Raw genomic sequence first — 23,818 nt, forward strand, 5'->3', positions numbered from 1 at the left:
CCTCAAGGTTGAAACTTTATTCCGTTGGTTTGAGAAGCCACGCATTTTTCGGGGGGGTGGGCGGTAACTGCCCCGATTTGCTCAAGGTCACACGAGTAACTGGCAGTATGGCTAGCCTCCCGGCTCTGGTTCTGCGCTGGGCACGGTGCTGCCTGGCAGCCACACCCACCAACCCGAGGAGACGGCGGGGAAATCCCACCCTAAAACCCCCCGAACTTCTGCCGCCTCGGGACACGGTAACTCTGGGGCGGGGGGCCACGCCAGACCTTCCTCCCGGCCCCCCGCCCCGCGAGCCCCCTTCCTCCCCGCCCCCCCCCCCCCCCCCCCGGCTCATTCTAAGAAGGGCGCTGTCTGGGGGCCCTCTGGTCACCTTGTCCTCCGCGCGCTCTACGGCGAAAGGGCCCTGCGCAGGCGCGCGGAGGGCGCCTTCGGGGCCCGCGCTTTACGACACTTGTGCAGCAGCGGCCGCGGCAAGTCGGCACTCCTTCGCGACGATTCGGCCGGGTGCCGCTGGCGGCCGTTGCCAGGGTGGGGGTCGCTTTGCGGCATGGCGATGGCGGAGGGCGAGCGGACTGAGTGTGCTGAGCCCCCCCGGGACGAGCCCCCGGCCGATGGCGCCCTGAAGCGGGCAGAGGAGCTCAAGACGCAGGCCAACGACTACTTCAAAGGTGCGCCCGCCCGGGAGGGGGCCGGGGTGGGGTGGAGAGCGGCCCAGGGCAAGGGGTGCCCGGCCCGCGCGGAACCATGGCAACGCGGAGCGGCAGCCTGGGCGCGGGGCAGGCACTACCAAGTGACCGGGCGTGGGGAGGCAGGATGGCGCGACCTGGGGGGCGACAGAGGGGGGGGCTCTGACAGAAGGGGTGATAGCGAGAGGTGGCGTTCGGAGCGGGTGCTGCTAAATGGGGAGGCCGGAGAGGGCGCTACCAAGTGTGAGGCGGGAGGGGGACGGGAACGAGGGCACTTCCAAACGTGAGGTCCTTGAGAGGTGTTAGCTATGGTGAGCCCTATAGAGGGCGCCTTCAAGTAGTGACAGGGGGCTCGGGAGTGATGGTGCTACCAAGTGGGGAGGTCTAGGGTGGGTGGCACCAAGTGGGGCCTGGGGGGCACTGTCCCAATTGAGTAGGGAATTGTAAGGGCGGAGGGGGGGGGATCGATCATTAGGTGGCAAGGCGAGGACTTAGGAGATTTGGGGTTGCACGAGGAAAAGGGATGCGTGGGAGGCTCTGGGAGTAAAGGTGGGGGAAATCCCAAGAATAGTATGACATAGGATCTTGGGAAAGAGTAAGATGTGGGGGCACTCATTCATTCATTCATTCAGCATGTGTATTGAGCACCTGCTGTGCGCTAAGGACTCTGCTGGGCTCTGGGGTTATAGCAGTGAATGAGCCACATGTGGCCCTGCCCTTTTATAGCTTGTAATTTAGCAGGAGAATCAGACATTGAGTAAAAACACCAGAAATAATAAAATACTTAGAAGTTGTGATGAGGGCTTTGAACCCCCCCCCCCCCCCTGCCCCCGACAGGGTGTGAAGTGGAGATCGGGCTGGAGGCTACTGCGGTCAGGGAAGGCCTTAACTGAGGAGAAGGCATTTAAGTAGAGAAGAGTCACGAAGGAGTGTTCCAGGTGGGCGCAGAGACATGTGCAAAGGCCCTGAGGTAGGAAATGAAAGACTGGCGTGGCTGAAACTTTAGCGGATCGGCAGGGAGACTGATACAAGATGAGTTTAGGACAGGGGCCAGCCCAGGTAGGGTTTCATAAGTCACTGCAAAGCTAGTTTGGATTTTACTCAGGTGTCCAAGAGGAGACATTGAGTAGATAGATGGTCCAGTCTGGAGCTCTGAGGAGAGGAATTCGGGCATGGTCAGCCAATGAGTGGAATAGAACACCCTCGGGATGGATGAGGTCTTGTAGGGAGAGAAGGGGCCGGAACCTTGAGGAATTCTAATGTGTAGAGAAGAGGAAGAAGCTGAGGAGAAGTGGTCCGTGAAATGGAAGGAAAGTCAGGAAAGATGAGAGAAGAGAGTGCTTCTAGAAGGAGGGCGGCTGTGGCCCGGGTCACATGCTGCCAAGGCGAGCACCGAGCAGTGCCCGTGGGACTTGGCTCCACGGCTGTTGGTGCTAGCTAGCCTTGACGGGAGCAGTTTCTGGGGACCAGTGGGGGTGGGCGTCAGCCTGGAGAATACCGAAGAGCAAACTGGGAAGTAAGGAAGGGACAGCAAATGTTGACAAGCGAAGTGTTCCATCCTTAGGGATGAGAGGAGAGGAGGGATCCAGGGCCTCTGCAGCCTTCAGTGGGAGCACAGAGGGATTCAGAGTGGGAACGTGGGTCAGGCTGCAGCACCGAGAAGGAGGTAGGAAGGACCCGTGAGAGATGAGGCTTGGAGGTGGAGCCTTGGCGGCTGGCTGGGGGGGGGGGGTGCGGATGTCATCCTGGGGGTGGTGAAGAGGCCTGGTGAGATCCCCCAGCTGCCTGGCTGACATTGGATGCGAGAGACGGAGACTAGGATGGCCGACAGGTGAGAGCGTGGTGGTGCTGACCGGAGACCGAAAGCGACTCAAGAAATGCATCAGAGAGGAAAAGAGGGCGGCCGCCTGGAGAGAGGGAGGAGGGACCCCCCCCCCCCACCAGGCGAGGAGAACGGGGTCGGGGAGGCCTGTCCTGGCAAGGGGAGCGGAACCTGGCACCAGGGAAGTCAGTGGGGCCGGAGTGGAAGAGGCAGGAGAGGGGGCTGAGCTTTCTGCTGAGGCCTCTGGGGAGCCATGGATAGTCGTGAGGAGGGGAGGGACCGGGTCAGGTTTGTGCTTTAGCAAGACCCCTGCGGAGGGGGCAGGACCGGAGGCTGGGAGACCAGGGAGGAGGCTGGGGCAGGAACCTGGGCCGGGCAGGATGGAGGCCAGACCAGGGCAGGGCGGGGCCGTAGGGATGGTGGACGGATTTGAGAGATGTTCAGGAGGCTGGCCTGACAGAACACGGGGACTGGACTGGCTTTGGGGGTTGAAGGGTCAGGAGAGGCGTCCAGGACCAGGCGCAGCCTCTAGCCGGGGGACAGCGAGGAAGGTGGGGCCATCCCTGAAATGGGGCTCGGGAAGAGAGGCAAATAGGAGGGTGGGTGCCGAGGCAAGGTAGGACTTCTGGGAAGCCGTAAGTCACGGGGAGGGGCTCCTTGCCCTCCAGGCCCCGGGCCCTCGGAAGCCCGAGGGCTGGGCAGGCCGCCAGAGGTACTGGCACTGAGCTGGCTGGGAGGAGAAGGGCCCTCCTGGTCCAGGCCCCTCACTGTCTGGCAGGCAGTGGCAGGCACCGAGCCCCAGCCTCCGGGGCTGTGGGAATAACAATAAAAAGAATAATTACCGCTCTCCTTAATTGAGCCCCTGTGGTGGCCAGGTACACGCTTCATCTTCCCCGGGGGCGCTGGGAGGGAGGGAGGAGCGGCCCTGTTTGTTTCTTAGAGGAAGCTGAGGCTCAGAAGTGAAACCGCTTGCCCAAGGTCAGAGCGTGAGCCCGGATATCCCCCTTCCTCGCCACGTGCTTGGAGTCCTTACCTGGAGCTTGCAGGCAGAAGAGGATAGCTAGCCCTTGATTGGGCTCAGGCCCCTTCCGGAAGCCCTAGGGGGCAGAGCCTGGTGCCCGATGTTGCCCAGCTCTCTTCCCCTCTCTCTGGGCCTCATCGCCCCCCTTCTGTAAAACGGGAGGGCCTGTATTTAACCCCCAAAGACGCCTCTGGGTCTCTGGCTTTGTCTACATGGTTAAGAGCTCAGGCTGCCTGGATTCAAATCTTGTTTCTTCCTGTTCCGTGCTGTGTGACCCCTGGGCAAATGGCTTAACCTCTCTGTGCCCTGGTGTCCTCCTCCTCTAAAATCTGGAGGACTGGATGCACTCGTACTCGTAAAGCAGATAGAACAGGTTCAGGAACCGGTGTTGTTGGGCAGGTGCGTGAAGTGCAGCTCCTCCCGTTTCCTCTGCTTGGTTCTCCTCTTTGTTCACTCATTTTTTACTCACTTCTTTTGCAAGCATCTGCTGATCGCCTTCTCTGCTGTAGCCGCATTTCACGCGAGAGTTTATTTAGCCCTCAGAGCCACTAGACGAGGCAGGGCAGGGCCGATCGGGCTCTGAGACACCAGGCTCCCCACCCCAGGCCGAACGGGCCCCGTGAGTGAGTAACACCTCAGCCGTCAAGAGAGCTGGCCAGCTGGCCTCTGGAACACAGCCAGGAGGCTGAAGTAGTCCTCGAAGGCACTGGCATTCCAGGGAGGGTCCCTCAGACTTAGGCTGTCTGGATCTGCCCTTGCTTGTTTCTGGGAAGTCCTGGGCTTGCCCTCCGGGTCTCCCAGTCCTGGAGAGACACACCCATCACCTAACGGTGAGGGGCAGGGCTGGGATAGGGGAGCCCAGGGGCTGGGGTGGCCCAGAGGAGTGCCTCACCCAGCCTGAGAGTGGAGGAGGGCTTCCTGAAAGAGGGGACATCTGAGCCATTTGACAGATTGCCAGATATTAGCCTGCAGGAGGGATCGTTCTATTGTTCTGGCCGTCTCCCCAGGACCTGACTTCTTTTCCTGGTGTCATTGTGTCTGTCTGTCTGTCTGTCTGTCTTTCTGTCTTTCTTCCTTGGCCCATTCATTCAAGAACTATTCATGGAGCCTGGAACCCTCTTCTTGCATCTTCTTCACCAGCCTCACTGTCATCCTCTAGGTCTCTGCTCTGACATCATCTTGGTCTGCCCCTGTGCTAAACACTCCGGGTCATCATTGTCTGGATGGGTGTGTGTGTGTGTGTCCCATTGGACTGTGAGCCCTAGGAGGGCAGGGCAAAGGACTGCTGTGTCCTCAGACTGAGCAGGGGCTCAAAGAAGTAAGACAAATGGGTCCTGCCCTCACAGGGCTGAGGTTCAAATTGGGGATGTGGATTATAAGCAAAGAAAACAAAGGAAAGTCATGGTTCATCCAGTGGTGCTGGAACCACACTGGAGAAGAGTGAGGTGGGAGTGAGGGTAGGAATTCCCATTTTAGGCCAAGTGTTAGGAGAAGGACTCTGAAACTCCAGTCCAGAGGGGGTATGTAAGTTGCCCAAGACACCCAGCAGATAAGAGGTGGGGCCAGGATTGGGCCCGGGCCACCTGCCGCTGTCTGCGTGCTCCTTGTGCTAGGTTTCCTCTCAGGGGTCCCCTGGTGTGAGGGTGAGGCTGGGCGCGTTTGGGTCTTGGCTTGGCTCGGAATTGCCACCTGCCACCTGCCTTGTGATCGCAAGCACGGGATCTCCCTCTCTGGGCCTCCGTACCCTCGTCTGGAAAATGGGGCTAATGCAGCTGTCCTCAGGGTTGTTGTGAGGGTTCAGTGAAGGGACTCGTGTACCAAGAGCCCCGCACGGCGGCTGGCACATCATGGTCCCCCAAACCAGGCAAGCCTCTGAGCCTTGCTCTCCTGCCTGTCAGATGGGCACGTGGGAAGGGTCCAAGCCTGGCTCTGCAGATACAGACTGGGCGTCTGACCTTGAGCAAGGCTTCTGTGGCTCATCTCTAAAGTGAACACCAGATGGTGCTTATGCCGTGGAGATGTGAGGATTCCACGGGTGACAATGTAAAGCGCGGGGCACAGCCATAGCTCGTTGCAAACAAAATCAGCCTTTTCCCCTTGGTCAGGCACATCCTGTCACTCTACGCTTAGAACAGCGATATCTACACCCTACCGTGGCCGTGGCCTTCGGGATCTGTCTTGCCAGCCTCCCTGCTCTCACCCTCCTCCACCCCAGCCACACCAGCCTCTCAATGGTCCTAGGACACAAGGCGTGCGCTGGCAGCACACCCCCTCACTTCCCACCCCAGGGCCTTTGCACCTCCTGTTCCTTCTGTTGGGAATGCTTTTCCTCCTGTCCAGTTTGTTGCTTCCTTTGGGTCTCTGCCGGTGTGTCCCCTTCTCCTTGAGGCCTAAGTAGGTTCCTTCTCCTTTCCCACTTCCTATTCTCCTACTAGGCCCCTTCTTTGGGCTTGTTTACTTGTGTGAGTGTGGGGGCTGGCCAAGCAAAGGGCTCAGGGCAGACTCACATGTGCTGGATTCACAACATCTCGGCTCTGGCACTCATTAATCTGTCCTCTCCGGGCCGTGGGACCAGAGGAGGACCCTCTGGAAGTCCTGCCTGGAAGAAGTATTGCCCCGGTTGGCGCCTTAAGGGGTGACGGCTGGGGGTGGTGGGGGGGTGGTTGTGTGGAAGTGACTTTGAGTCCTGGGGATTCGAACCTGAGAAGACCAAGCCCGTGCCGGGGTGGGACGGTTGGAACAAGGAGGAGGGGGGCGGGCCGAAACAGACGTTTCTGAGCTCAGCTGCGGACCTCGGTTTTCCCACTCGTGAGTCGGGGGAGCCGGCCAGGACCCGGCCTGGGGGCCGCTCCTGCCGGGTGGCGGTGGTCTTGCCTCAGGCCGGCTCCTCCGTCTCCTCAGCCAAGGACTACGAGAACGCCATCAAGTTCTACAGCCAGGCCATCGAGCTGAACCCCAGCAGCGCCATCTACTATGGGAACCGCAGCCTGGCCTACCTGCGCACCGAGTGCTACGGCTACGCGCTGGCCGACGCCACCCGGGCCGTCGAGATCGACAAGAAGTACATTAAGGGCTACTACCGCCGGGCCGCCAGCAACATGGCGCTGGGCAAGTTCCGGGCCGCCCTGCGTGACTACGAGACGGTGAGCCGGGCCTCGGGGTGCTTGGCAGGCGGCGGGAGGGTGTGAGGAGGCCGGGCCCGCGTTCACTCACCCCTCACTCGTCCAGCGGCTCGGCCTGGAGCACGCTTTGTGGGTTCCTATCCCGGCTCTGCTGTCACTTGCTTAGTGAAGTGACAAGTTACCTGGCTTCGCTGTGCCGTCTTTTTTTCTTTTTTTTTTTTTTAATTGTTTCTGAATGTTTATTTTTGAGAGAAAGAGAGAAAGACAGAGCACGAGCAGGGGAGGGGCGGAGAGAGAGGGAGGCACAGACCCCGAGGCAGGCTCCAGGCTCCGAGCCGTCGCCACGGAGCCCGCCCGACACGGGGCTCGAACTCACGGACCGTGAGATCATGACCTGAGCCAAGGTTGGACGCTCAACCGACTGAGCCCCCCCCAGGCGCCCCAAGTGCCTTCTTGTCCGCGTCACGAAATGGGGAGAACACTGAGACCTGCCTCTAAGGGTTGCTGTGAAGAATAAATGAGTTTCTGCTTTTCGTGCCTTTAGATCAGTGCCTGGCATGTAGTCCGTGCTCTGTACCCACGAGCTGTTGTGGTTATTGTCACTGTTGGTGAATGAGAGAGCCACGCAGCCCATATTCTGGTGGAGTTCTAGTCTGGAGGAGGGCAAAACGCCAACCTGTGTCCTAGCTGAGGCCAACAGAGTCCTCGCAGGCGGGTTACACGCTCGGAAGAAGGCGGAACGGGGCGATGAGCTGTAGAGGGCAGCGGGTGGGGCACGTGCTGTGATGAGGTGACAAGGGAGAGGACCCAGTGCACCGCGGGAAGTCACTAGTTCACCCGCTTGTCAGCCACTCCCATCGCTACGATTGCTCTGATGGTAACGGCAGGCAGGCGCTGTGACATCCGGGGGCCAGCACTCACTCCAAGCGTGTCCCATGCCCTCCATGGGGACTGGCAGCCCAGGGCAGGGCAGGGATGGTGATGAACCCCACTGTGCGGATGGGGAGGCTGAGGCCCAGGGAGTTCAGCTACCTGCCCGTCAGCATGCAGCTGGCCAGTGGCAGAGCTGGGATTCGAACCCAGGCCCCCGTGTCTCCCCGGCTTCAGAGAGTGAGCCCCCTGAAAGGAAGGATTTTGATTGTTCAGTTTATTGGGTCAGTGCTTGGCACTCTCAGGGGCTCAGTCGGAGCGTGCTGCATTATTATTTCCCCCTCACCCCCATACTACTTTATTTCGTTCACCATACGCACTGAGCAGCCTCTGTTGGGTGGGGAGGGTGCCTGGGGGCTGAGAGCCACAGGCTGCAGTTAGAGGGAGCGGGGCTGGCCGCCAGCCTGGGGTGGAGGGTGGATTTTAGGCCAAGTGAAGTCTTGAGCCAAGACAGGGCCAGGGGACACCTGTATTGGGGTGGGGGCAGGGCCATGGAAGAGGTGGTGGCTTAAAAAAAAATTTTTTTAATGTTTATTTTGAGGGAGACAGAGTGCGAGCAGAGGAGGGGCAGAGAGAGAGGGAGACACAGAATCCGAAGCAGGCTCCAGGCTCTGAGGTGTCAGCCCAGAGCCCGATGTAGGGCTCGAACCCATGAACTGTGAGATCATGACCTGAGCTGAAGTCGGATGCTTAACCGACTGAGCCACCCAGGCGCCCCAGAGGCGGTAGTTTAGAGACTGGGGTCAGAATGGAGAAGGGAGTGGGGTGCCCCCTGGCAGGATGGTGTAGGGAGCCCCAGAACAGAGTCCTTACGAGCTTCGGGTCCCAAGCCGTTCCCCAGCCCAGCCTCCCCTTGTTGTCCCCTGGTGTCCTCATCTGGAGAATTGTGGCAAGAGGAGTGGCCACCTCTGGAGTGGCCATGGGGCTCTGGCGAAGTAGTGTGAGTAGAGGTCATTGGGGCGCAGGGTCCAGTAATGAGTAACCCAGGAGGGCACTCAGGGTTGGATGGGGGCAGGGTTTCTCTGCAGGGCTCGCGGTGCGGGGAGAGGCCTGGAAGAGCTGGGCAGGGTGGAGGGCCGATGAGCCTGCGCACAGGCCTGTGCCAGTGTCTTCACCGTGCCCAGAGGTGTAGGGAAGTCCTCCCCGGGTGGGGGGGCGGGGAAGGACCCTTCTTGTGGCTCTGGCCCAGTCGGGGGCCTAACCCCGCCTACTCTGTGAGGCTGAGGTGGTCAGTTCTGGCCGTCTTGTGGAAATAACCACATCGGAACTTCTGCCCAGGCCTTTTATGCCATGGAAGGCAGGTGAGGGGGATCCACAGCCTCTTGGGGACCAAACTGAGGCGGGGGCCACACTCAGCATTTAAATCATCACAGCCTGTTTCCCTGTGGTGGCTTCACCAGCAGCCGTGGGAGTCCCCGCACGAGCCTGTGATCCTTGTGGGCCTTCCATGTGCCTGCAGGCTGTCCGCCTCTCCACGCTGCCACATCTCATCGGGCTCTGTGGGCAACGGGCAGAGGGGCCGGCCCGGGGCGGTTCGCCCTCCGGTCTCTACCTCCTGCCCTCCTCCCTTCCAGAGCTGTCTGGAGACATGCTTGCTGGAGCCTCAGGCCCGCTCTCAGATCCTGGCATCCTCGGAGGCGGAGCCAAGATGTGACCTTGGTTGAATAACAAGCCTGAGGCTCTGCCTGTCTGTGGCCTGGCCCTTCCTTTCTCAGCCTCAGTTTCCTCATCCGCACGCTCACTGTGGGCCCAGCTCTGTGTGAGCTCTTTACATGCGTGAATTCAGTCCATTGTGCAGGCAGGAAACTGAGGTCTAGAGGGGGAAACCCCTCCTCCCGGGTCTCCTGGCCAAATTGGGCCCTGAACCTAGAGTTCCTGCCTGTAGCTGTGAGTGAGCTGTGAAGTCAGTTTAATGGTTTGAGACCAGCACCTCTGTCTTTCATCAAATAGAGTAGAGAAGAAAACAACGGTTCATTCGGAGGAAGTGGGTATACGTATTTGTGAGAAGCTCGTTTTCACTTACGTAAACACAGGCGTGTGATATAAAATATGTATTCCTTACCGTGAGTCATAGTCAAAAGCCTCAAGGTCACTGATGTAGGAGTTGGTACTGGCAGCACGGTCGGGACACCCCAGCTGTAAGCCGTGCGGCCTGGAGTGCTTTGGCTCTCTGCCCTCGGTGTCCTCATCTGTAGAAGGGCCCACCTCAGGGCCTTCTTGGGACGATTCAGGGAGATTTAAACATTTGCAGCGGGACCTGCCCACACTACACACTTGATGGCATTTCTCATGGGGGTGTCGGGGCGGGGGGGAGCCCATGGCCCACAGGAAGGGCTGTTTGCAGGTACCAGGACTTTGTTAGGGGCCCCGGGGTGGGGGGGGGCACGTGTGTCTCCCTCTGCTGGTGGGCCCTTCCAGGGCCCCTCAGTAGGAACAGTCTCCCCTTTCCACCCCCTCATCTCAGGTTAGTCCTCTCAGAGGGACCCTTGCTCCCGGATTCCCTGTCCCATATTTGGGCCCTCTTCTCGAAAGACTGCCCTTCCCCCTCACTCCACCATCTTCTTCCCTGTCTGTGGTTGGCGCTCAGATGGTCGTGTGGGCCCTGGCTGGATCTGGGGGACTCCCGCAGTCCCCACCCCGCTTTGTGGATTTTGGGGGTTTGGTTCACAATGCGGCTCGCCCTCGGGTTTCTTCTCACAGCATACTCCGGCGCAGTCAGTCAGAAATGCGTCTTGCCTTGCAAGCCCGTGCAGGCGCCCGCACACCTAAGGTGTGGCTGTCCCCACGGTTGGGGGAGCAGTCAGCTAAGGCCTGGCACGGTGCTCGCCGTGGGCGGGGCGCGATTGGGACCTGCCTGCCCTCGTAACGGAGTCGTCACACCGACCCTGTGCATGGGGACTGTCCTCCCCGACCTACAGACGAGGAAACCGAGGCCCAGAGTGTAGTTCGCTCCCTGAGATCCCGCAGCCAGGAAGTGACGGTCTCGTACCAGAGTCAAGCACCTGGCCCCTGGAGGCACGCAGCGGGCAGAAGCGTCTCGGCCTGGCATCCTCCTGTGGCTCAGCCCCACTCCGGCGGGCTCTCTTCTCTTCTGCTTTATTATGAATAAAAGGGACACTGAGTAAGACCTCAGTTAACTCACTAGAGGGTGTCGCCCTGTAGGGTGAAAACCCTTGTGTCCTGCTTACGGCTGTCACTGCAGTGCCTGGCCTAGGAACCTGGCTCTCCTCCAGCTCTCTGTGTGCCTCAGATGGGCACGGCCCCTCTCTGGGGCACAGCTCGTCATCTATGCAGGGTAGGTCATCCACATGACCCGCCACGCGCAGTCACGTGGGTCCCCTGAGGTCAGGAGCGCTCAGCCTGGGCCCGGCTCTCGCTGCTGGATGACAGTCCCTCACCCTCAGTTCCAAACTCGGGCTGTCCTGGAAAGGCCACCGTTGTAGTTAAGTTCAGGCAACTCATCTGGTGGCAAAACCTGACCTGAACTGACGAGAGGTCATTGATGGTCTTGGTGCCTCCACGTCGGGTGACCGGAGGCTTTGCTGCAGTGGTGGGAATATGTGTGACTACTCAGTGCCCCTCGGATCTGCTCGGGGCATCACGTAACATAGCTGTTCCTGGTTACCCGACACGTGCGAACCTGTGTTACTGTGCCACTAGCTCGAGCACTATGGGTCTTGCCCGTGAACAAGCCCGGCTGAAGGTGGCACTTTTTAGAAACAGCTTTTTTTTTGTTTGTTTTAAGCTGATTTATTTTTGAGAGAGAGAGAGAAACAGAGCGTGAGGTGGGGAGGGGCAGAGAGAGAGGGATCCGAAAGATCCCAGAATCCGAAGCAGGCTCCAGGCTCCGAGCAGAACCCGACGCGGGGCTTGAACCCAAAGAACCGCGAGTTCATGACCTGAGCCGAGGTCGATGCTCAACCAACTGAGCCACCCAGGCGCCCCTAGAAACAGCTTTTGGAGAGCGTCGTAGCTTCACGTGCAGTGGTAAGGAGGAATAGAGATCCCGTTCTCCCGGTTTCCCCCGCAGCACCTCTGGCGTGACCACACAGACACCACAGTCAGGATATGGACCCCAACGCGGTCCACATATCACTTTTTACAGAAGAGTCTAGTGTTGAGTTCTGAACCACCAGGCCCCTCCAATTGGGAGCAAATGACCCCCCGCGGGAGCAGGGAGGCCCAGCAGGGCCACTTCCGCTTTCCCAGCCCCATAGTGAGTCCTGTAGCAGCGGCCCACCGGGCCTGGAATGAGCACTCTGGCCGACGGAGCCCTCTGCAGGGGTGCTGGCACCCTGCCCTCGTCCTAGAGGCTGAGGCGGGGCTCAGGACGGGGAGGGCCTGCCTTCAGCCCCTGGAGGCCTGGCCCTGTACGTCCCTGGAGGGCATGCGAGGTGCTGTGACGGTGGGCAGGGAGGGAGCACCCACCGTGCTGGTGGAAGTCAGGATCCTAGGCGGGGAGAAGACGGAACTCTGGCTTCTTGGGCCTCAGATTCCCCATCCATCAAATGGGGCTTGTGGTAACACCCAACAGAGCTGCTCTGCAGGTAAAGGGAGCAAGTTCGCCGTGCTCCGGCACATAGTAGGTGCTCAGGAAGTGAGCCGTGTGTTGTTACTGCTACTGCTCCTCTTTTTCCGGCCTTGTTGGTATTTGTCCCCATCCTCCAGCCATCCTGCGAGTTCTGTGAGAACAGGGGACTGGCCAGGGGAAATGCTGAGTGCTTCATCATTTCCTTTCGCGGGGGGGGGGGGATTCATTCCCTCCTGGGACGCAGCCGCAGCCTCGCGGGGCCGCCTTCCACTGGGGAGAGAGCCATCTCCAGCCGTGCTTAGGGCTGGGGCAGGTGAGCCAGGGGCTTGTGGGAGTCCAGAGGGGTGTCTGACCCAAGCTGGGGGAGTGTGGGGTGCTCCTCGAGGAGGGAACAGCGGAGCTGACAGCTGGAGGAGAGGAACCAGGAAGGGGTTGGAGACGGATGTGAGGTGGTCTGGGCCAGGGAGCTGGCACATTGGACACTTGTGAGTTTGGTCTGGCCGGGTGGTGCCGGGCAAACAGAAAGCAGGGGTGGGCAGGCCCTTGTGTGCCAGGCCAATAACTTAAGCCAGGCCTGGACTTAACCCCAGGGTGTGGACTCAAACCCTGTCCCCACTGGGAAGGACTCCAGGGGGTGCTGCCTCCCTCCCGGGCCTCGCGCCACACCCACACCCCAGGTGGAGCCTCCTGGCAGGATACCCGGGCGTGAGCCTGCCCAGTCCGGGAGGAAGCCGTCGCCTGCCACGGCCCGGCTTCCTGCCGTCCTCCGGGTCTGTGCACCCGTTCCCGGGGTGGATGAGCCACGGTGGCCCGCAGGGGTTAGCAAGGGCCTTTGCACAGGCTTCTGGTTCACTCTGCCAGGCTTTCCCCGGGGGTGGCGTCCCCACGCTTGAGGGCCTGCTTTGACACTTCTCTTCACGCCCCCAGCACAGGAGCCGCAGGGACCTAGCTCCTCGGGTGGCCAGCAGAATGGGCAGGCCCGCCGGGGTCCACTCAGAGCAATCATAGTTACAGATAACTAAACTGAGTCCTGGACGGGTGATGTCCTTGCCAAAGGTCACACGGTGACGAAGCGGCAGAGCCGGGATTCGGATCCAGCCCTGTCTGCTGCTGAACTTGGGAGGATCCGAGTTTGTAGAAAGCAGGATAGAAGGTGGAGGGAGGGGTGGGCACAGGCTCCTTTTATTGAGAACTTACTGTATCCCAGAGTCCCGTGCCCGGGGCTTTATTGCGTATGATCCCATTTCGAGCACAGCGGCCCAGGAAAGGGGCCGTGACTAGAAGCCGACGCCCGTGTGGACTTTACTCCTGATGGCGCGCTGCACACACTTCGTGCGTGTCCGCTCCTGTGACCCTCACAGCCACCCTCTGACGGGGCCGCTGTCAGAACTTCCCTCCCGTAGAGAGGGAGGGACTCGCCGCCCGGCGTTCCTCCGCCGAGGGTTGGCGGGGCCGGGATTGGAAGCAGGCGGCCTGGCTCTGTGGCCCGTGGTCTTGACCGCCCTTCGGAGGAGACTGAGGGGACGCCGCTAGGTGCTAGCCGCTGTGTGCTGAGCCCCGTCTTCATTACTTGTCCTTCCAGCCGCCCTGCCAGGTGGGGCGTGTCCCGTCCCCCCTTTCATAGATGAGAGAAAACTGAGGCTCAGGGAGTCCAGGTCCCCCAGCAAGTCCTTGGTTCTTCTGCTGGGTCTGGGCTGTTCATTGCCACGGCAGACCCAGCCCCCCCTTTCCTCTTAATCCCCTCCCCACTCGGTATTGACTGGAACGTCAGTAAAGTGAGCCTCGGCCGGTGTGGCTCCCACGAGGAACCTAAAGCCGAACACGTGCTCCTCAGATGGGACACTTTTAACGACAGAGCTAAGATTTTTTTTTTTTAATGTTTATTTATTTTGAGAGAGAGAGAGATTGGGGGAGGGGCAGAGAGCGAGGGAGAGAATCCCAAGCAGGCTCCACATTGTCAGCACAGAGCCCGGCGTGGGGCTCGAACCCATGAACTGGGAGATCATGACTTGAGCCGACACCAAGAGTCGGACGCTCAACCGACAGCGGAGGCCGGGTGGTCTGGCTTCCGTGTTCGTGGAGCCCGGGGCCGGGCAGCCGCGGCGTTCCCCCGTCCTGTCTGCTCCTCTGCGCCACGCGGGCTGTGCCTGGGCGTTGATGCCTCTTTTCTCCCTCCCCCCCCTCCTCCCCCGGCCCTCCCAGGTGGTGAAGGTGAAGCCCCACGACAAGGACGCCAAGATGAAGTACCAGGAGTGCAACAAGATTGTGAAGCAGAAAGCCTTCGAGCGGGCCATCGCCGGCGACGAGCACAAGCGCTCCGTTGTGGACTCGCTGGACATCGAGAGCATGAGTGAGTCAGGCCTGGGTGCCTAGAACATTCCACGTTCTTGCAAGCCCTCTCCGGGCCCTGTGCGCGCTGGGGGGTGCGGGCAGGGGCGGCCGCGGTCTGTTGCTCCTGCATTCCTGGGAGCTCCACAGTCCAGCGCTGGGGCTTGGGTTCCCGCGGTTCAGGCGAGGTGGACGAGCCCCTCGTCCCGCCATCGGGGCCTAGCTCCCTAGCGACATCTGTACCGCCTGCCCCGCCCTCACGGCCCCCCTCCCTCCCTCCCTCCCCCCCCCCCCCCCCGCCGGATTTGTGTAGGTCCTCTAGGCGCTCAGATGATTCAGTCCTTCGTTCCACAGATAATTATCGAGCGCCTGCTACGTGCCAAGCGCTGTTCCAGGCACTGGGGGTACGGCTGTGAATAAAATACTCTCAGCCCTCGCGGAGCTGATGCCCTGGTGGGGAAAGAGGGGACTAGACGGTGTCGAGTGCTGTAAAACCACGCAGGCAGCGGGGAGAGGGGGTGCTGGAAGAGGGGGCGCACTGCACAGAGAGGCCAGGCACGGCCAGCCTGAACAGAAGCACCTGGCCGGGGAGAGGAACCTTCACCCTCCGTCGTCCTCTCACCCTGTCTGCCCCGTGCCTCCTCTCGGCCTCACGGTGGCCGTGGCCACTGAGTCTTGTCCCCCACCTCCCCCATTCACCCCAGCCATTGAGGATGAGTACAGCGGGCCCAAGCTTGAGGATGGCAAGGTGACGGTCACCTTCATGAAGGAGCTCATGCAGTGGTACAAGGACCAGAAGAAACTGCACCGGAAATGCGCCTACCAGGTAAGGCCCCGTCAGGTGCTGCACGCACCTGTGACCCCAGGATAGCATCGCGGCGCTGGCGGGGCCCGGACTCGGCCACAGAGGGCGGCTCGAGGGGGAGGGTGGTCACGGCAGCCGACGCTGCTGAGCACCGTGCGGACGCGGTCCTTATTCCCGACGCTGCGTTCCCACGGCGAGCATTGCCATTTAGTTACTTTTATTAATAGTTTTCCTCTCCCTGCCCCATATGTTCACGCATGTCGTCTCTTCCACTAGATCCTGTACACATTTGTCACAGTTATTTTAAAGTCTCTGGTAATTCTACCATCTGGGTCATCTCTGGGTCTGCTTCTGTGGTCTGTTCCTCACGTGTCTCATCATTTTTTGTTGGATGCCAGACATCTTGTGCAAAAGAACAGTAGAGACTGAGCTAAATAAGGAGTTTCTACGGAAGATGGAGGGAGGCCCTTTCTTCCGTGGGGCCGCTGGCGCGAGGGGCTGTGTCGTCTGATCTGCCGTCTCGGGCATTTTGCTGGAGTTAGCCCACCACGGGCTTGCGGTGTTTTCAGACTGGAATCGGGACTCTCCCTTTAGCCCTGGCAAAATCCCAGGGATGTCTTGACGTTGTAACGTCTCCAGCTTCTGGAACTGTGGGAGAGCTCTCTGATTTTCAGCCTCGCGGCCAGATTTTTGGCGTGCCGGGGGAGTTCTGTGCTCTCCCGTTCCGCCCCCACTTTTGTGCTGCCTTGCACCCCGCCTTCCGCGACGGCCGTGTGAGCAAGCTGGCAGGTGAGGGGAGAGGCGTTCGGAGGCGGGGGCTTCTCCGGTCTGTCCGCTGTCACCAACATACCGCCGGCTTCCCTCACTCTGGGCCTCGGCGCCCCTTGGCCTCTTGCCCTCCTGCCGCGCTGCCGGGATAAAAGCCCCAGGGAAGTTTGCTGTCTGCCGTTGACTGATTTAGATTTGAGCGCACGCTCGGCTCTCAGATGGTTTTCGTAAGATTGGATTTTGTGGGTTCGGGGCCTGTTGTCATTAGCACAAGAATGACCGTAGTTTACAGCTTTCTCCATTCTGACCAGAAGTGGACGCCTTCTACTTTGTTTAACATTTGGGGGTTTTCCCCCTACCTCTTACCTGTGAAAACTGTCAAACCTGCAGAAAAGTCAAAAGAACAGTATAGTTAATATTCTTGCCCCCTTCACCCAAATGCACCAATTAACATTTTGACACGTTTACTTTCTCTCTCTACATATGTGTGTGTATGCACACACACTTCTTTTTCTTTCCTTCTCTTTTCTTGGTTTTCTTTTCTTTTCACGAGCCAGAAGTAAGTTGCATCATAACCTGTATCTCCTAAAACCAGGATATTCTATGTGACCACAGTTCAGGTGTCTCACCTTAGAAATTTAGCGTTGATAAAATAATACCGACCAATGCAGACAGTCCACAGGCCATCCACAAAATCTGGAAACACTGACAAATCTATATGACAAGGTCAAGGTCATCTTTAATCTTCACGTAGCAAAAACTAGTATTATCTACATTTCCAGACAAATACTTTAACTCTTTAGCTTACCCAGGTTTCCCCAAATTACCTGTTTTGTGGTTTTGTTTTTTTTGTGGGATTTTTTTGTTTGTTGTTTTAAAGTTTTGTTGTTTTTTTAAGTAATCTCTGTACCCAATATGGGGCTCGAACTAAACAACCCCAAGATCAAGAATCACATGCCCCGCTGACTGAGCCAGCCAAGCGCCCCTGTGTTGTTGGTTTTTTCAAAATCCAGAATCCATTGACGGATCAAATACTGCATTTTTATCTCCTTTCATCTAGAACAGTGTCCTGCCCTTTTGGGGAGACTCTTTCACGACACATTTTAGACATGTCCAGGCCAGTTGTTTTATGAAATGTGCCACATCTGGATTCATCTATGTTTCTTCATGATGCTGATTATCTTAAGAGGAACCCAGAATCTCTGTTTCCGTGTAAAATAACGCTGATGTTTAGGGGCGCCTGGGTGGCTCAGTTGGTTACACGTCTGACTTCAGCTCTGGTCATGATCTCACAGTGCGTGAGTTCGAGCCCCAAGATGGTCTCCGTGCTAACAGTGTGGAGCCTGCTTGGGATTCTCTTTCTCTCCCTCCCTGTCTGCCTCTCCCTCACTTATGTCCTCACTCTCAAATAAGCTTTAAAAAAAATAATAATCGTAATGTTTCAATTTTTTTAATGTTTTGGGGCACCTGGGTGGCTCAGTCGGTTGAACGTCCGACTTCAGCTCAGGTCATGATCTCGCGGTTCGTGGGTTTGAGCCCCGCGTCAGGCTCTGTGCTGACAGCTCAGAGCCTAGAGCCTGCTTCAGATTCTGTGTCTCCCTCTCTCTCTGCCCCTTCCCCGCTCACACTCTGTGTCCCTCTCTTTCTCAAGAATAAATAAACATTAAAACAAATGTTAAATTTTGTAATGTTTTTATTTATTCTTGAGAGAGAGAGAGAGAGAGAGAGAGAGAATAGGGGAGGGGCAGGGAAAGAGGGAGACACAGAATCCGAAGCAGGCTCTAGGCTCCGAGCTGTCAGCACAGAGCCTGACGCGGGGCTCAAACCCACGAACCGCGAGATCAGGACCTGAGCTGAAGTCGGTCGCTTAACCGACTGAGCCACCCAGGCGCCCCAGTAATTCTAACGTTTAAATGCTGTGGCTCCTGCCAGCGCTCACTTGTCTGGCCTCCGCTGCCCGTTCCTCACCTGCCTCTCCCTCACCCTCCGCTCGGCAGTGTCTCTTGGTCAGCCCAGGCTCTCCGGGGCCCGGGGCGGACAGCAGGCCCTCCCCCAGGCCCCACTCACAGCCCACCCTGCCTTCCAGATTCTGGTACAGGTCAAAGAGGTCCTCTCCAAGCTGAGCACACTCGTGGAGACCACGCTTAAAGAGGTGCGTGCCGTGGGGCGGTGTGTGGACGGGCTGGGGGTGGGGGGCTCCCTGGCTGGGGAGGGGCTGTGGAGCTCAGAAACTCACAGGCCCACCTGGCTTGGTCTGCCTTCCCTCTCCCCCTACCCTGTGTCTCTCCCCTGGATGTCCCTCTCTCCTCCTGGTCTCTGTCCCACCCTTTTCATTTCTGTGTCCCCTGCCTGTGTCTGTTGCATGGTTCTTCTCGGTCTGCCATGACCTCTTGCCCCTCCCCTCACCCCTGCCCCCTCCCCACGTCTCTCTCTGGGCCCCTCCCTCTCCGGTGGCCTCTTTTCTTCCAGACAGAGAAGATTACGGTGTGCGGGGACACCCACGGCCAGTTCTATGACCTCCTCAATATATTTGAGCTCAACGGTTTACCCTCGGAGACCAACCCCTATGTATCCTTCCTCAGAAGAGCAGACCCTCCCTGTCCCTCCACCTGGATTTGGGGGAGGCACCGCAGCCAGAGAGCACAGTGGGAACCCGCGAAGGGAGAAGCCTGAACAGTCGCTCAGGCACGGGGATGTGGGTGGAGTGGCCGGCCAGCGTCAGAGCGGCCAGGGCAGGTCCCCCTGTGCTGTGTGCCCGGGGCATGTGGCTCAGTCCCTCTGGGCCCCAGCCTCTCTTCATCTTGAAATGGGGCTGCTACAAGATCAGACACGTAACGGCCCCAGGCACTGCCACTCCCCAGCTGCGTGACCATAGCAGTGACGTCACCTCTTGGTGCGTCAGATTCCTCATTTGCAAAATAGGGATAATGGGGTCTGACTCACTGGGTTGTTGAGATGGGTAAATGGGTTCATCTGTGTGAAGAGCTGCGTGGCCCACAGAGCTGTGTAAGTGATTGCTGATGTGATGACCGTTGCTTGATGAATGGCCACCAGGCCTGTGAATATCGGGTGGGACGGTCCATGTTCCGTTGCCCCTATGGCAGACTGACCACCTCATGTCACCCTCCACCGTCCACTTCCCTGAGAAACGGATGAGGTTGGGGATGTCAGGACCATCCCGCTGAGGCTCCAAGAGGCTGGGTGGCTGGGCCAGAGCCAACAGCAAGGAAGAAGACCACAGCCCAGATCCCCTAGCCCCGCTGACATCCCCACTCCTAGGGTGGCACCGGCAGGAGCCGTGGGACATGGGGAGGCTGGGGAAGGAGCAGTGCCCCCCACTCCTTGTTTTCCTTAGCAGAGCAGATATTTAATGGCGACTTTGTGGACCGCGGCTCCTTCTCCGTAGAAGTGATCCTCACCCTTTTTGGCTTTAAGCTCCTGTACCCAGATCACTTTCACTTGCTTCGAGGTGAGCTTGGGTGGCAGAAAGGTTTGGGGTCAGTGTGGCCTGGTGCAAGATGAGCTCACCGGGGAACAAGGGCCACTGGGGGGCAGGAGGGGGGTGGGTGGGCAGGGGCACATGTCCATTAAGAGGTGGAGAATTGGTCTGGGTTGAGGGCTCCATTGAGACGTGGGGAATGGGGCCGGGCTGGGGGCTCCACTGAGAGGCGGGGAATGGGGCCGGGTTGGGGGCTCCATTGAGAGGTGGGGAATTGGGCTGGGTTGGGGGCTCCCGGGGGCCTGAGCGTCAGCACTCGGCCCATGGTAGGTGTTCGGTGACTGTCTGCTGTGGGCTTCCCTGCAGTTGGTGAGAAGAGCGAGCCCCAGCGGAAGAGTTGATGACGCCAGACTCGGCAGACACGGGGGCCCGGGCAGCTTCCTTGTCTGCCCCGAGCCCTGGGAGTCCCGGGAGGGCAGAACGAGGTTGTGTGCGGGAAGTTAGAGGCACAGCGAGGGGCGGGCCCATGGCAGGCATCTTGGAGGGGCCTGTTTTTTGTTCCGACCTGCCCCCTTCCAGCCTGGAAGGCACGCAGGTTCTCCAGAAAGGAGCCCAGGGCCCAGGGGGCAAGGGGCATACCCATGGTCACTCCAGTCTGGGCCAGGCCTAGGCCTTGTGGCCACCTGCCCAGTGTGTGCATCTCAGAGAAGGGGCTAAGAACAGTGTCTCCACCTCACTGGGTTTCTGGTGTGTGTATGTGTTGTTGGCCTCAGGCCCCTGGACCCGGGCCCGGGGGTGCCCGTGCAGGGGGTGCTGACCACTTCGCTCCGCTCCTGGCCAGGCAACCATGAGACGGACAACATGAACCAGATCTATGGCTTCGAGGGCGAAGTGAAGGCCAAATACACAGCCCAGATGTACGAACTCTTCAGCGAGGTGTTCGAGTGGCTCCCGCTGGCCCAGTGTATCAACGGCAAAGTGCTGGTGAGGGCGGCAGGCGGGACCCCTCGGGCCCCTTCCCGCGCCCACGAGGGCCGCCCTGAAGCGAGCTGGAGGGTTGGGGTGTGGCCGGTGCCTCCGCTCAGACAGCTGTCCCCGCACTACACCCCAGATCATGCACGGGGGCTTGTTCAGCGAAGATGGCGTCACCCTGGACGACATCAGGAAGATTGAGCGGAACCGGCAGCCCCCGGATTCAGGTGAGGGTGGTGGGCCGGGTGACAGCCCCTTCCCTCCCGGGGCCGCGGCACCTCCTGCGTGGGCTTCCTGCCCTTGGCGAGGATGGCAGGGCTGAGCCTCTGCGTCCTCGCCTGTGACTCGGGTTGGCGCACTTCCCCACGGGGCTGTGCCTGCAAGGGAGTGTTCTCGCTCACCACGTGGAGCGTGCTCTGGTCACTTGTTTGTGAGTTCTGGAGAGTGACGTACCGGGGCTCCCGTGCTAGTGAGGACAGGTGGCCGAGTACTCACACACACGCACGCACGACTGTGGGAAGTGTTGCACAGGGCATGGGGAGGGTGGGGTGCTGAGGGTCCGGATGGCCTCTCTAGGAGCCACACCAAGGACTGACTGGGAAGGAGGCACCTGCCACGCAGAATTGCCCCGGGCAAGCACAGAGGGGCTCGGGGCAGGTGTGAGCTTCGCACACGGGAGGAACAGCTGGCAGGGCAGTGGTTTTGGGGTGAGCGGGGATGTACTTAAAGGGGGTTGATGAGGCCCTGCAGAGCCTCAGAGGCCTGGGGGAGGAGCTTGGGCTTTGTTCCTAGGGCAGCGGGAGCCCCAGAAGGCTTTGAGCAGCAGAGGGGTGTGATCCGAATAGCACTGTTAAAGGGTCCTCCCCCTGCGGGGCCGTAATACGTTGGCTGGATCTGGCGGGGCGGTCACGGGGCTCAGAACCCCATTTCACGTGCCCCTGCCCGGCCTCCAGCCCAACTGCGCTGATGTCCCCTCTCCTTCCCCCACCCAGGTCCCATGTGCGACCTGCTCTGGTCAGACCCACAGCCGCAGGTCAGTGTTCCCCAGGCTGGGCCGGCGGGTGCGGGCTGCGGGCAGAGGGGGTGGGGCGGGCGGCACCCTGAGCCCCCTGTCTCCCCAGAACGGACGCTCGGTCAGCAAGCGGGGCGTGAGCTGCCAGTTTGGCCCCGACGTCACCAAGGCCTTCCTGGAGGACAACCACCTGGACTACATCATCCGCAGCCACGAGGTCAAGGCCGAGGGCTACGAGGTGGCACATGGCGGCCGCTGCGTCACCGTCTTTTCCGCCCCCAACTACTGGTGGGTCCCGCCTCCGACCCATCCGGGCCTCCCTTCCCCACCCGCTGTTGCTTGTGTTGCTGGTTTTTCCTTTAACTTTTTGCGGTAGAAAGTTTCAGAGACACACGAGAGCAGGTAAAATCGTACAAGGAACACCCACGTCCTCGTCACCCGGGTTCAGCAGTTGCCAACCCCGGCCGGCCTCCGGCCACCCCCACCCTGGGCATCACCGCTTCCGTGCTCCAACACCCCCTGGTGCCCCTGAAACTTTTCATGCAACCGGAATTCCACTGTCACTCTGTCAAGTGTCAGATGGGATCACCTGAATGCAGAGTCCCGTTTCCTCGTGTCTCTCAAAAATGGCTCTTGTTGGTTTGATTTCTTCCGAGTAACAGGGGACACATTCTTGGTCTTTCGGTTCCCTGTCCCTCCTCCCCTGTCACTTGTAGGCTTTTGGTTGAAGAAACCAGGCCCCTTGTCCCCCAGAGTTGCCTGTGCTCTGGACCAGGCCGCCTACACCCTGCGGGTGCCAGTCAGCACGTTCCTCTATCCTCTGTTTCTTGGTGGTTAGAGCCAGGGTGTGCTTGGGTCAGAGTCCAGGCTTTGGCAAGCATCCTGCCTCCGTGGGGGCACATGTGCCCCCCACCTGTCCCCTGCTTCCCCTTCCGCCTCTGCTCCCCTCCTACCTGAACCTCCTGGGCCCCCCTCCTTTCCCCTGGATTCCTGCCTTTCCCAGTTGGCCTCTCTCACTTCTGTGTCTGGGGCTGTCTGTGTCCATGCCTCTCTCTCTCTCTGCTCTCAACGTCTCTGACTCCGCTTCTGTCAGTGTCTCTGATGGGCTCTGTCCGTCTGTGTCTCCCTCTTCACTGGGACTTTCTGCCATCCAGCCTCCTTGGGTCACTTCCCTCCAGGCCCCTCCCCAGCCCTTCCTTGTGTGTCCCCCCTGCTCCCCACCCCTGACCAGCTGCTCTGCCCCTGTCCCCACAGTGACCAGATGGGGAATAAAGCCTCCTATATCCACCTCCGGGGCTCTGACCTGCGGCCCCAGTTCCACCAGTTCACAGCAGTGGTGAGTCACCCCCTCTGTCCCCTGCTGTCCCTGGCTGAGGCCCAGTCAAGGACAGAGTGCAGTGCTCAGCAGCTCTTGGGGGGAGGGCTGGTCTCTGCATCTGGTGTTCAGACAACCCCCCTGAAGCTGCCCTGTTTCTGTCTCCCTTGCCGTGTGTGCTCTCGTGTCCCAGCCTCATCCCGACGTCAAGCCCATGGCCTACGCCAGCACGCTGCTGCAGTTAGGGATGATGTGATGTGAGGCCCGCATCCCAGGGCCTGCTCCCCATCTGACCCCAGGCCCAGCCCAGGGCAACGTTGGACCCCCTTTTACTTTGTAAAGTTTGTATTTATTCCCCTTTAGGTTTGCAGAGGGGGTGGGGGGCCGGCCAGAGGGTCCGCTCCCTGGAGAAAGAGAAAGGAGGTGGAGAGGCCAGGGTCGGGGCACGTCCGGGCATTGCGGAGGGAGGCCGCGGCGGGTGGGGTGGGCGGGGCCCAGAGGCTTCCCCGCCTCCCTCGTTTGCATGGCCCCTCCCCCCTGAAGCAATAGGGCCCCGCCATAGGAAGACCCCCCCCCCAGAAGGAGGGTCATCAGGGAGGCCTCGCCTGCGTCTCCCCCTCCTGGCGGCCCCGAGACGGGGCTAGGCTGGGGTTCACCCCCTTCCCCAGCTATTTTATGTCTGTAATTAAATATGTTAAAATAAAGTCATTATTGTAAGTCAGCTTGTCTCAGATGGTGGAGCTGCTGGGATTGGGATGACCACATCATCCAGAGGGGTGGGGGTGGGGGGCTCGAAGCTCCACCCCCCTCATCTCCCACCTCCCTGGGGTGCCCTGGGGTGCCCTGGGGCTGGGGGCCCGACCAGCCCAGCTGCCCTAGTGTCTGCCCTCACGGTGGGCTCTTGAGGGAGCGACTTGCCGCCCGGGAGGGGGAGCCCCGGGCAGCGGCACAGGGTGCGCTCCGGGGGACAGCGCCGGCTGGGCCGGCGAGGCCCGGCGGGAGCAGAAGCTGGAGGAGCCTCGTTCTTCCCGCCTCCCCCCGCCTTCCCCCCACCGACGATCCTGTCA

General features: G+C 59.8%; 1 protein-coding gene across 1 annotated transcript; it reads left to right on the plus strand.

The window, feature by feature from the left end:
- The first annotated feature begins 490 nt into the window (after positions 1 to 490).
- PPP5C (protein phosphatase 5 catalytic subunit) lies at positions 491 to 23,472 on the plus strand. The gene is made up of 13 exons (XM_030298027.1): positions 491 to 668; positions 6,431 to 6,672; positions 14,315 to 14,462; positions 15,145 to 15,266; positions 18,100 to 18,165; positions 18,483 to 18,581; positions 19,377 to 19,482; positions 20,294 to 20,436; positions 20,564 to 20,651; positions 21,417 to 21,457; positions 21,546 to 21,724; positions 22,691 to 22,772; positions 22,945 to 23,472. Exons 1-13 carry the CDS (start codon positions 548 to 550, stop codon positions 23,005 to 23,007), a joined length of 1,500 nt encoding a protein of 499 aa, XP_030153887.1. The 5' UTR covers positions 491 to 547; the 3' UTR covers positions 23,008 to 23,472.
- The last annotated feature ends 346 nt before the right edge of the window (positions 23,473 to 23,818 follow it).

The sequence above is a fragment of the Lynx canadensis genome, chromosome E2 (assembly GCF_007474595.2).
Source record: "Lynx canadensis isolate LIC74 chromosome E2, mLynCan4.pri.v2, whole genome shotgun sequence".
Lineage (NCBI taxonomy): Eukaryota > Metazoa > Chordata > Mammalia > Carnivora > Felidae > Lynx > Lynx canadensis.

Coding starts and splice junctions, on each gene's coding strand:
- PPP5C (XM_030298027.1), top strand. CDS start 548: ATGGCGATGGCGGAGGGCGAGCGGACTGAGTGTGCTGAGCCCCCCCGG. Junction 18,166..18,482: donor TGGAGACCACGCTTAAAGAG/GTGCGTGCCGTG, acceptor CTTTTCTTCCAG/ACAGAGAAGATTACGGTGTG. Junction 18,582..19,376: donor CCTCGGAGACCAACCCCTAT/GTATCCTTCCTC, acceptor TTAGCAGAGCAG/ATATTTAATGGCGACTTTGT.